The sequence below is a fragment of the Bidens hawaiensis genome, unplaced genomic scaffold, assembly GCF_021521415.1.
Source record: "Bidens hawaiensis isolate Kalapana, Puna unplaced genomic scaffold, B.hawaiensis_p1.1 tig00009085_1, whole genome shotgun sequence".
NCBI classification, from domain to species: Eukaryota; Viridiplantae; Streptophyta; class Magnoliopsida; order Asterales; family Asteraceae; genus Bidens; species Bidens hawaiensis.
Window position 1 is genome coordinate 179,197 of NW_027491667.1, and position 13,834 is coordinate 193,030.

Here is a 13,834-nt window from a genome sequence, read left to right on the forward strand (position 1 = left end):
CTTTTTTTCTTACTCGCGCTCCCACCCGATATTACCAAACGACCAAAAAACTCAAATGTTGAAAAGAGAGGATGAGGAGACCGACGGTAGTTTAGTATTTAGCCATAGATCGTTCGTGTTAAGACAAAAGCGAACAGAAGAGAGGACGATAATGACGCCCTCTCTCTTTCAAAAAAGAATATATAAATACAGTTTCAATTAGAAAATAAAATACAAACAAACATATAAACATCATCTCTCCATTTCTCAAACACACAAATCCTTAATATACAATTTTTTCTATCTAAATGTATATTTTTAGCCCCAAAAATTAATATATTTATTATATCAATGGCTTCCTTTATTCCTATTTTATTTATTTTTATTTTTATTTTTATTTTTCTCTATTATCATTTCATTTCTTTCTATTTCCCCTTGTCCCATGAATTCAATTCTTCCAAAGACCATATGTACTAATCAATAGCTGCTTTGTTCTTTCGGCCGCTTATCGGCTTCGGCAACCCGTCAAATATCGGTCTCGTGATGGCTGCAGTAGACAATGCGTCAACCGTCAGGTTCAACACCGAAGTTGGCCAGATCGATGATATAGACGAACCATTATTATTATTACTATTACCGTTACCGTTACCATTACTGTTACTATTATTATTATACGAGTCGTAAAAGCTTGGTGAGCTAGAAGACTTTTTCACACCAGAAGCGTCGGTATCAGAGTCACTGACGGTTTTGCTAGCGGCTTTTGGTCTCAAGGCTAAGCCTTTTCCGGCTGCAGCTGAAAACGCACTAGCAGTGTTGGTGGTGTCGGGTTTAAGCAACATTTCAGGAGTGTGAGTTTGCAGGTCGACTTCTGATAAACGCCTTCTCATTAACTTATCGTACCACGTACTGGAATCCGGCTTTTTCCCGTTTGAAACGGGCCCGTTACTAACGTCGTCGTTTTCTGACAGCCCGTTAGCTAAGCTTTTACATTTTCTGTGAAGACCGTGTGGCGGGTGGGAACTTTGGGGCGGTTTTGGCCCGTTCTCTGTGTTATAAGAACCTGCTTTATTGGGCCCGAGTCTTCCGTTAGTACCGTTTTGATTGGTCGGTTTAAGGCCGTAATAGTCTCGTAACGCATCCATCGACGGCGAAACGGTTTGCGGGGATGATGATGACAATTTTAAGGATTTTATCGAGTCGCATAAATCCGAATGCCTACGGTTTGGTGATGTTGTTGACTTTTTTTGCCTGCAGGTCAAAGATAATACGTCAATAAAACATCAATGAATAAGTCAAAGATAATAAGTCAATAACACACCAATGTGAATACATATCATATGCATACATGTATATTATTATAGTCATACAACATGTTTCCTATTAAATATAAGGTGAGATTCCCTTATGATTAAAAGGTAGGAACCAGACAACCAATAAAGAAACATAACAGCAACCTATCTATAAAAAAACATTTTCATTTTAATTCTTATTATTTTAAAATCTGTTATTATTTCATTTTCATATATAGGGTCCGGATCACGTACAAATAAGATTTAACGTACAAACTGTACAAAGTGAAATATTTTTTGCATAGTAGCAAATTCTTAATTACTAGAGTAATTGCACCGCAACAAAAATATAAGTACATTAATAATAAACTTGTAAAGTGTAGCGTAATTATTATTACGCTACATCAAAATACAAGTTGTAGTGTAATTACTCTATTCAGTATAGAGTAATTACGAAAATACCTCTGTCCTTTTTTTCTTCACTTCGTATGTTCACACGGTAAAAGTTTTGTATTTGATTCAATATTAGATGGTTAAAATAAATTAGCATAGAAGTGATGTTTACCCTTGAATATCATATCCATTTGATATGATGGGAGAGGGCGGGTGCCTTCCTGGTAGAGGTATATAAAGCGTCTTGCGGGAAAACATTTGCAGATCGGTTGTCAACCCGTTCATCCTTTTTATATCAGCCACCTGAACACAAAATACAATTCAACTTCAAATACAAAATAATAATAATAATAATAATAATAATAATAATAATAATAATAATAAAAATAATAATGACTTCATGAAGTCAATGATTCTCCTTTCCAATGATGAATATAATCAACTTATATAGTGATTACAAGTTAGTTGATGTCATCAACCCAGAATATAACCAGCTATATTTACAATTTGTCCTTGTCCTAAAAATAGCTAACAAAATCCAAACTACAGTAAATGTTTGATGTTCCTAACACATCATTCATTTGCCTACAAGGATTTAGTGAAGTCACTTTTATTCATCATTTGGTTTTTCATGTTTTGCACCAGTACCAGTACCAGTACCAGTACCAGTACCAGTACCGTATTGAACACAACCAGCAGAGACGAAGCTTCATGCTACTTTTTTTTTACCTAGTAGTGTAAATTTACCTGTTTTTGTCTGAAATTATTTATACGTAGTGTAAACTTATCCGTTTTGCCTGAAAAATGTGAGCCCGGCCCCCCTCTATATGAAAATTGAGTCCGCCCCCCTCAGCGTTTTCGTCCAGGCTTTGCCACTGGCAACTAGTACCGGTATTCATTTTTCATGGTTTAGGTAATGGTACCATCCGGTTTCAGTATTTTTTATGGTACCCAAGGGCAAAGCTTCCTTTAGGCCCACCTATGTTTTTTGCCAGTTATATAAATTTACCCGTTTTCAGCCGAAAATTTTATACGCAGTGAAAATTTACCCGTTTAATCCGAATTTTTTGAGCCCGGCCCTCCCGGTTTATGAAAATTTTTATATGTATAAAGTCTGCCAGCGCATTTTCGACCAAAGCATCACACCGATGGTACCGGTACCGAACGAATAAAATCGGTACGGTATTCGGTTTCTACTTTCACTCGTTTTCGGTATCGGTACAGTATTTTTCCAATCATTTGACCCTAAAACTACAATTTTTTCATCAAAATTATAAAAATTTATGCAAAAGCATGAAATTAAAAGAAATCAAAGGGTACCGTACCGTACTGAACCGATAAAATCGGTACGGTATTTTTAGGCTCTCATCCTTGCTAATTATGCATTAAAAACTAAATTTAACCAACCATTTGACACTAAAAACTACAAATTTTTCATCAAAATTATAAAAAAATATAAATTTTTCTTTAAAAACATGAAATTAAATAAAAATCAAACAATTTTCAATAATCAATTTGCCACAATTCACAAATGTTTACCTCAACGCCATACTTAATGGCAACACCAGCAAGCGTATCAAATTTGGTGACCGTATGCTCAATATACCCATCACCGACACTCGAATCCGACAACCGTTGCATCAAATAATAATAATAATAATAATAATAATAATAATAATAATAATAATAATAATAATAATAATAATAATAATAATAATAATAATTATAATTCGAATTCAAAGATTCCGATTCCGTACAAAACCCCCAATCCGATTGCCGGTTCCAATAACTATTATCCTCTCTCTGCATATCCATATCCATATCCTCCAATTAACATCTTCACCACATTACGCAATTAACCCACCAATTGAATCGAATTGAATCGGAAACGAGATGAAATTGAATAAAGATTAGTGGGTTTTGAAGAGAATCGAAAATGATTAATGGGTTTTGAAGATCTTGGCGAATGGATTGGAATTGATTGGTTGATTGATGATGTTAATAATATTATGCGTATGAAATTGAAAGAAAGCGTGTTTTGGGAAAAAGAAAGTTATGAATATGGGAGAGGAGGATGATGATGATGATGATGATGATGATGATGATGATGAATGTTGCTGCTGCTTTGCCTCCAAATAAGGCACGTTAGAAGATGTTTATGTTATGTTATTTTGGAGTATTGTGTTGGATAAAATTAATTAAAGTTACTGAAGGGGCATGTCCCAGCAAAGCCCAGTTGGACCCGTAAGACTCACCTTAAAGAGGTACGTCTGTGCAAAGACCAACTGGATTCGCAGGACCCACCATGCTCAGAGATGAAGACCTTACACACAGTAAGCTAGCTGTTCCCGCAGGAAAGCCTCCCTTGGTACAGTACCCTGCCTGTTCCCGCAGCTGTGGGTACAAACCAAGAAAGAAGGCTACCCGCACTAACAGTAAGGCTACAGGCATAAGGCACTAACTCTTATACTTCAGCAATGTCACCTGAAGAAAGAATGAGCAGGGCGGGAATATTCCCGCCCAAAAGAGCCAGTTCGTACGCTTCTAGAAGATCTTTTGTACTATACCTACCAAGGTATGGACAAATAGACAAGATCTGGTAAAAGCAACCCATGAACCAATCACAGGGTGACAGCTCACCGACAATAGTACGAGGAGCAGCGCGCTCCAGTACAAAATGTCACTATCAGCCGCTGCCTACCCACCAACTCCCATCGTGGCACGAACATAGCCCGTAGTTGGTGGAAAAGGAATATTATACAGCTGGCCGTACCTGCTTGAAAACCTACCTTCGGCTATAAATACTCCAACACCTTGGAACGGTTTCATCATCTTCTCTCTAGCTATTTCTCTCTATATACACTTATATTCAGAGCAATCTAGTCTGATTCTCACGCCGAAGGGTGGTCACAAGGAGGAACCCCCCCTTCTCAGTGACGAGCTCACGGTGTCTGTTTTGCAGGTCGAGAAGAATAACCATCTTTGCTGGACCTAACCCTCGTGGGAAACATCTACTTAACCCTAAGATTATCCTTAATCTGCCGGGGTCATTTAGTGTTTCTTCTTTGGCGCCATCCGTGCATTAAGCTAGAAATAATTCTCTCAGTTTTTTCAAACTTCTGGAAAGATGGTTAAGGTTACTCCGACGCCAAGGCCACCGAGTGACCAAGAAACTCCGGTAACCACAACCCCAGCTACTGGGGGGAACACCGGTGAATACACAATTTTTACGAACACTACCCCGGTTACCCAAGCCGGGGCAAGTGCAGTAAACAATCCTCCCCTGGGATTCATTGATACCCAGGTAGAGAAACAACAGACGAGACTTCCCCAACAAACACTTGAACAAGTTAAAGCTTGGGCGGAAGCACGTCAGAAAGAATTCCAAGCTGAGTTGGACGAACGTTTACGTTTACTCCAGCAGGCCAATGACAAATTCGGAAGCACTCGACAACAGCTCAACATGAGCAACGATTGCGAGTATGTGGATGATGAAGATTGGGAAGAATCTGACAGTGACGCAAACCCTCGTCATAAGGCGAAAGGGAAGCGTAAAGAAGACTTCCACTCGAAGAAAAATTTCGAGGAAACCTTCAAACCAAAGAACACGGGGGGAAACCCACGTGACTTCTCCAAAAATTTCAGACCAACTGTTGCGAATGCGGGAACGTCCAAATTTGCAAGGGACATTGCGGAAGCAATTGCTCCAAAGAGTGCCAAACAGATGTCCAACATAGGCACTTACGATGGCATATCTGACCCGGACGATCACTTGAACAGATTTATAGCGGGGGCAACCGTCAGTAATTGGACGGAACCCACGTGGTGTTACATGTTCCAAATGACGCTCGTCGGGGCAGCCAGAGCGTGGTTTGATCGTCTACCGGTCCACCACATCTACGATTGGGCAGACTTCCAGCACAAGTTCAGCCAGCACTTCAGTCAACAAAGAAAATATACTGAAGAGCAATGGACGATCCTCAACTGCATCCGAGAGGAAGACGAATCTTTGCTAGACTTCATCACTCGCTTCAACTCAAAGAAGCTAAGTCTGGGCACTATTAGCGAAGATCTTGTTCGCACCGCTTTCATCCAGGGCGCTGAGTACCCAGAGCTCATCCGCACGTTGACGGGTAAAGATGGCATGCCATCCACGTGGGATGCCATCATGACGGCAGCTAAACGCTTCGCTGAGACAGAGAAGCAACTGGATAGAAATCTTCCCCAGAGCACAAACCTCTACACGAAGAGAACAAGAGAAAATAACGTCCGTACCGCCCGACAAAATAAGAAGAGGAAGCTTGGTATTTGGCAGTCAAGGATAAACTTTGACACCTCATCTAGCTCTCGCCCTCTCTTAGGCGGAAGGGACAACACGCACTCGTCGAACCGGAATCCCAGATGGACGCCACTCACCAAAAGCGTCACCGAGATATTTGCCACCGAGAAACTCCCATGGCCAAAGGCTCCAATAATCCGACAGCGTCATAACGCTGATCAGAGCAAATCCTGTGACTTCCACGGGACCAAATGCCACACCACGGAGGAATGCACATCTTTGAAGGATATCGTCGAAACATTCGTCAAAGATGGGAAACTCACACACCTCGTGGCGTCAATCAAGAACGGAGGGAGGAATGACAATCGGTACAAGGGCAATGGACGAAATCCCGTCGACATCAGCATTCACATGGTTCATGGCAACGTCAGAGGAACAAAACGACGAATAACAGAGCCAAGTGCGTGGAAGGAAGCTGAAGTGCGTTTCCCGCGTGTGCCAGGTGGGCCCAACAAAGAAGGCCCCATAGTCATCAAAAGCCAGCTGGGGCACTACATCACCTCCCGCACTCTTGCTGATAACGGCGCTTCGTCAACGGTCATGTATAGGCAGTTCTTCGACAAGCTAGACGACGAAGACAAAGAACGCCTAGAAACGGTTTACGCCTCGATGGAAGGGTTTGACGGCAGCACAAACACCCCCTTGGGTATCCTATCCTTCCCCGTCACTCTCACGGACGGGAAGTACTCCCGCACAGAAGACGTAGACTTCGTGGTAATGAGGAAGCCACACCACACATACGACATTCTCTTCGGGAGAGATGGGATGGCAAGATTTAATGCCGTGGTGTCTTCGGTCCATGGTATGATGGGATGGCCAACAACTGAGGGCGTCGCGATGATCACGGGTATTCCCCAGGTATGTATCGCATCTGTCTCATCTAAGCCCAAACCAAAGATGGCTAAGCCAACAACCTCTGAGCCAGAAGAATGGGCATTCAATGGCAAATACCCTGACCAGGCTGTTACCATTGGCCCAACGATCACTAACCTCACACGCACCTTACTCAAACGCTTGTTGCAAAAAAATGCCGACATCTTCGCGTGGACACCAGCTGACATGACTGGTGTACCTCGAAGTAAGGCTGAGCATAAGCTGAAGTGTGACCCGGCGTTTGCGCCGGTCATACAAAAGCGTCGCGTAATGGGTGCCGAGCAGGCTAACGTGTGTAGAACCCAAGTCAAGGAACTCCTTGACACAGGCATCGTACGCGTTAGTAGATATCAAACATGGGTTGCAAATCCCGTCATGGTACCGAAATCCAACAAACAATGGCGCATGTGCATAGATTTTAAAGACCTAAACAAAGCATGCCCCAAGGATTGTTACCCGTTACCCGAAATTGACCTTAAGGTAGATTCATTAGCACCGTTTCGCCTTAAATGCTTCCTTGATGCATATAAAGGGTACCATCAAATCCACATGGCCGTTGACGATCAGGATAAAACCGCATTTCGAACGCCCGATGGCACATTTTGTTACCAAATGATGCCATTCGGACTAAAGAATGCCGGATCCACATACCAACGCCTGATGGACAAAGAGTTTCATGCCCAAATCGGGAGGAACTTAGAAGTTTACATGGATGACTTGGTCATCAAAAGCCTTGAGCCAGAGGCGATGTTGAAAGACATCGAAGAAACTTTCAACACGCTCTGAAAAATAAACATGAAGCTCAACCCGAGCAAGTGTTCCTTTGGGATGGAATAAGGGAAGTTCTTTGGAGTCATCGTTACCAAAGATGGCTTCAGAGCGAACCCTGAAAAGATCGAAGCCATTATGAAAATGGAATCACCTACTACCATCAAACAGGCTCAGACACTGAATGGACGACTAGTCGCACTTAACCGCTTTTTGGCAAACCATGCGGATAGGTCGTTCCCATTCGTGTCAACATTGAGAAATTGCTTGAAGAAAACGCACTTCCGCTGGACACCAGAAGCGGAAGCAGCTTTTCAAGAGATTCGGTCACGCTTGATCGAACTCCCAACGCTCACAGCACCAGAAGTGGGGGAGGAATTAATTCTCTACCTCTCCGCCACAGACAGAGCAACCGGGGCAGTCTTACTAGTAGAACGAAAAGGCATCCAGATGCCCATCTACTATGTAAGCCGCGTCTTAACGGACGTAGAAACCCAGTACTCTACCCTGGAAAAATTAGTCTTAGCGCTTGTACAGGCTTCACGCAGGCTAAGACGATATTTCCAAGGTCACCCAATCACCATTCTCACCAACTTCAAACTTGCAAACGTTCTAGGCAAACCCGAGTTGTCGGGACGCCTAGCCAAAGGGCAATTGAGTTGGGGGAATACGCGATAAAGTACAAGCCAAGACCAGCCATAAAAGGCCAGGTCTTGGCCGACTTTATTGCGGAAGTCCCCGCATCGCGGGAAAAAGAGTGCCAGGAAGAGGCTCAACCCTCTCCAGCACAAGACACTAACGATGTCTGGCGACTCTATACTGATGGAGCAGCCAACAACGAAGGTTCAGGCGCAGGGTTGAAACTAACTAACCTGGCAGGCCAAGAATACACTTACGCTATTCGGCTTGATTTCCCAAGTACGAACAACGAAGCGGAGTACGAAGCATTCTTGGCCGGATTAAGAATTGTGCGTAAGATGGGGGTGAAAAACTTGGAAGCCCACGTTGATTCCATGCTAGTAGCCAACCAGATAAACGGGACGTACACGGCCGTGAACGACACAATGGCCCTGTACCTCGCACAAGCAAAAACCCTTATGCGCGATTTCAACGATTGCAAAGTTGTGCACATCAAGCGAAGCGAAAACAAATCTGCGGATGCGTTAAGTAAGCTTGCATCGTTAGCCTTCACCCACTTGGGAAAGGACATCCGCGTTGAACTTCTTGGAGCACCATCAGTCCCGCACAAGGAAAGTTGTGTCATCCAAACCGGCACGGAAACATGGATGACACCAATCATAAATTACCTTGCGGCGGGTGTACTACCAGAGTCAAAGACACATGCAAGAAAGATACGCTGTAAATCACTGAACTATCAACTTGTTGATGACATACTTTACAGGCGTAATTTTCTTGGCCCACTCCTCAGATTCGTTGACGACCAAGATGCCGATTACCTCCTAAGGGAAGTACACGAAGGCATCTGTGGAATACACGCAGGTCCACGCGCAGTTGTAGCTAAGCTAAACAACGCGGGATACTTTTGGCCGGGGATGCACACGGATGCACTGGCCTACATCAGAAAATGTAGGTCCTGCCAGCTTTACGCACCCAACACGCATCGCCCGAAGAACGAACTTGTTCCAGTCACTTCTTCATGGCCATTTCAGAAGTGGGCCATCGATGTGACAGGTCCATTTCCCACAGCAGCAGGGAACGTTCAGTTCCTAGTGGTAGCCATCGACTACTTCACCAAGTGGATAGAAGCAAAACCCTTAGCCCAAACAACCGCAAAACATATCAAAAAATTTATTTGGAATTTATTATTTGTCGTTTTGGACTTCCACAGAATTTGGTGAGCGATAACGGCACTAACTTTGCTGACCAGAAGCTACAAAAGTGGCTAAAAGAGCTTCAAATCACCCACACCTTTACCTCAGTGGCACACCCGCATGGTAATGGTGAGGTGGAAAGAGAAAACAAGAGCATAGTCGACGGCATAAAGAAAAGACTCTTGGAGCATAGATCCGGCTGGGTGGACGAAGTTCCACATGTCCTTTGGGCAAACAGAACCCTGAAAAAAGCAAGAACGGGCGAAACTCCGTTCAGCCTCACCTATGGCACTAAAGCCATGGTTCCAGTCGAGATTGGTCTACCCTCACCAAGAGTCATAACTCAACCAGAAGACAATGATGCGGAAAGACGGTTAGACCTTATGCTAACCGAAGAGCGCAGAGACTTAGCCGCAGCGCGTGAAGAGAACTACAAGCGACAAATGCAAAAGTACTACAACACGCGGGTAAAACTCTGAAACTTCAATGTCGGAGACTACATACTGCGTAACAACGAGGCTTCGAACCAAGAGCGCCCAGGAAAGCTGGCCCCGGTCTGGGAAGGGCCATACATTATTAAAGAAGTTTTGGGAAAGGGCGCATACCGGCTCGATGGCACCCCCATCCTAAGAACATGGAATGGAGCTCAATTATGCAGATGTTACATGTAGGTCAATTCCAAACTTGTAAAGAAAAGGCCTAAGGCCACTTCTAATGGAAATGATTCTCCTTATCACATTGTGTTGATAGCCTTACCTTTATACTTATGAACTGACCACACTGATATGCCGGTATTCACCGCATAAATAAGTGAGGGAGGAAGTAAGTCGTTGCGTGTGGAAAGCGGCACAACCCGCATAAAAACAAAAACAGTAAATATTTCTAAGGGGAAGATGAGGAAAACCTTCACGCTGGTCAGATATAGATAAAGTTTGGTCATCCTACTAAGTGAAAGTGACGGTCCTACCCGCACAATCATGATAGAGGAAACAGAAGATTAACCTATTATCTGACACGCGTCGAAAGGTTAACTTATTCAAAACACTTAGAAAATTGCTAAGTTAAACTAAAATATGCATGAGCAAATCATATAATGTTTACAAGGCAAGGCGTTAACAAAACATTTATATTCACAATAAAAGTTGTTCAAACATTACAAAATGGCTAGGTATCTACCCGCCTACAAAAAATACAAATCTATCCTAACGGTTGGAAGGAATCTCAAGATTCAAGCTTCGGGACCACTTCCTCCAAACCCACTTGAACCCGCACCATCAGTCGGCTGCGGCGGTTCAAGGAAAGCTTTGAGAACAGCTAGCCCGTCATCAGGAGCAGCAACTTCATTAACCTTCTCCACAACCGGATGCGAGAAGGCAGCATACTGGTTCACAGCTTGGTCATAGGCAGCTTCAGTGTTAACATCGTGTAAAGGAAATTTGGAAGGCGGGATGCCTTTCTCTGCAAATCCTAGACCAAGCAAGAAACCAGCCTTCTCCCCATCCTCATGAGAAGCGTTGAGGGCTGCGCTCATGGCATCATCATAGGATGTGTTCGCGAATATCCGATGCACAACCTACAAAATATATATATATATATATATATATTAAAAACTTTTCTAAGTATAAAGAAAAGCACAAAGCAAAAAATTATGGAGCTATGTGTACCTGCGACAACGCTTCTCGTAGAAGCCAATCCTTAGTGGACAGAGCTTCTTGAAGGGTAGCTTGAGCTTGATCGCGGGCGCGTTCGGCTTCATTCTTGTTTAGGTTGGCAAGCAACACGTCCTTGGCAGCAGCCTCTTCAACGCCTTTAAGCTTGCGATCAAGCACAACCCTCTGATCCAAGAGCTCCTGTAGCTTCTTGGCATCCTCTAAAGCCAAAGCCTCATGAGCCTGCCGAAGCTTCTCCAGTTTGGCTTTCAGCTCTTCATTCTCAGCGCGCAGAGGCTCAGCAACGGCTTCAGCTTTGGTAGCCCTTTCGGTCGCATTACGCGCAGTTTCCTTGGCCAGCCTAAGCTGTTCGTTAACAGCTTGAGTAGCCTTGGAACGGGCCTCATGCCTGGCTTGGATCTCGGCCTCAAGATCCTTGAAGGCCTTTTCTTTTTCAGCAGCGGTGGCGGTAAGCTTCTTGTTCTCCTCCCGCAGCGATCGCACCTGAGCCCCTTCCAGGCTACGCGCAGTCTTTAACTTGTCGTTTTCACGACAAAGTAACTCGACACGCGGCTGCATCCGGGCGAGAAGAATTCGAAGCTCGTTGGACAACCTGCCTTCCTGGTAGCTAGCCATAGCCTCCCCCAATGCACCGCTTGGAGCGGCATGGCGCGCCCAGTCGACGCAGTCTGCAGCCGTCCTGAGAGTCGTGCCTCGGCGGATATTCCACCTTGGCGCATAGACCTCATTGGAATCTGAAACTGCAACAAAAAACAGTTAAGAAAAAATGAATCAGGAGGAATAACAGGCCAAAGTAACCCCACGCACCTGTAGGGTCGATAACAGGCCGATAGCCGCTAAACCCATCACCCGAACCTAAAGGATATCCATCCAAAAGGTCAAGGAGATGGGAAGGAGGCAAAGATTGGACTCCCTCATCAACAGAGGTAAGTCTAGAGGCCCCAACTCTAAACATACCTGAAGAACCGGCCAAGGACGAGGTAGTCACTGATGCCGAACGTGACAATGCAGAAGCCATTGAGGTAGACACCATCGGAGATGAACTCATTTGAGATGAACTCATAACCGTGGTAGCGGCCGCATATGAGCTCGCGGAAAATGTCACCGCCGGTCCGGTGAAGGATGTAGTAAAGATGGCACTGACGGCCGGCGGAGATGACGTCACGACCGGAACAGTTGCTTCAACAGTATGAGCAACTGGACCGGTACCAGAAACAGGCGCAGCCGCCTGGGTTATCGCCTCGGATAGGTTGACCAAACGTATCATCGTGGGTCCTGGACCGCTTCCTCCTGCACCACTCTCGAAGGCAAATAAGTCTACCCCTGCATGAAGAAAAACAAGATATAAAAAACAAAGGCGGAAGGAAATGCGGAAAAGGTACACAAAAAATATACTTACTGGCTTTCTTGATCCTGAAAGACCTGACAGGCGGAGATAGACCCGATGAAACTGGCCTCTGCACGCCAGTCACCTTCGCAGCGCTTGGTGGCTCGGAAGTGACAGCCGTTGTCTCAACCTCTGAGACAATGGTCTCGTCACCACCACCAAGGTTCCCCGCCGCCTCCTCACTTTCAGTCTCAGAATCAGACTGATTCCCCAAGTCAACGAAGGTGGCAACCTTCGTTTTGCCCTTCGCGCCAGCCGCCTTCTTCTTCCTCACGATAAAAGGGCCATCTGCGGATCCCTTATCAGAAGATGACAAGATCAGAGGAATTCCAGCAGAAGTTTGAGCATGAAGAGGACGAGGATTAAAGAACTCCTTACCTGGCCGAGTGGCGCTCAAAATCTCGTGGCCTGGCGGGTAGACCTCTACGAATTTATCTGCCGTTTGCTCCACAATGGGCAACTCGTTCTCATCGAGATCACGAGTACCCAACCGTGCGGGACCACCAGTCTCCCGCGGATGCAAGAGCGACTGTAAGTCGTTCCCCTCTGAAATAAAAAAGATAACAATGTTAGAAGAAAAACCCTAAACCAACACAAAAGAGAGAGTATACCATAAGAGATATAGTTCAAACCGTATTCAAGGACACTGGGTATTTGCGGCGTCCCAGACCCGGCATCCTTCCACACGCGGCTCATCCCAAGCATCACCATCCCAGACTCCGCGAAGCGATAAACCGGAGTCTGAATCTGGGAGATCTTGGTGAACCATTCCGTCTCCTGGTAATTGGAGGCGTGAAGGTTAGGAAGTGCCCCCCCATTCTTGAACGTCATCGCGATGGGGACGACGCGAGCGGAGATGTAGAAAAACTCCCGCTTCCAAGAACGAAGACTACGCTCAGTAGCGCAGATCTTCAAACCCTTGATCCGAGTAACAAGGGTATACCAACCCTGGATGCACCTCCAAGTGTAGAAGGTCATCAGGCGGTCGACGCGAGGCTCGATACCCAAAATACGGCACACCCATTCGAAATGACGAACTTTGGCAATTGTCATTGAGTGCACCTCCGTCAAATGAACACCGTGTTTCTCCAAAACACGGTACACGAACTTCGTTAATGGGAATCTTAGATTCCCATATAGGAAGAACGAAGCGTAGACCCCTATCTTGCCCTTAGGGGCGTCGTATACGGTCTGGTTAGCCTCCGGGAACTCTGGCTCATACGGCTCCAGCATGAACTTCTTGACGATGTAATGGTATACATCGACAGAAAGAGTACACTGGCACTCGCCAGCAGTACTCTTAT

The 13,834-nt window shown here is 44.9% G+C and overlaps 1 protein-coding gene across 1 annotated transcript; it reads right to left on the minus strand.

Moving 5' to 3' along the window:
• Window positions 1–386: 386 nt before the first annotated feature.
• On the minus strand, window positions 387–3,328 carry LOC143531116 (uncharacterized). The gene is made up of 3 exons (XM_077026490.1): window positions 3,201–3,328; window positions 1,834–1,964; window positions 387–1,227 (listed from the first exon to the last, which is right to left on the minus strand). The coding sequence occupies exons 1-3, from the start codon at window positions 3,300–3,302 to the stop codon at window positions 453–455; spliced, it is 1,008 nt and encodes a 335-aa protein (XP_076882605.1). The 5' UTR covers window positions 3,303–3,328; the 3' UTR covers window positions 387–452.
• Between the last annotated feature and the right edge of the window lie 10,506 nt (window positions 3,329–13,834).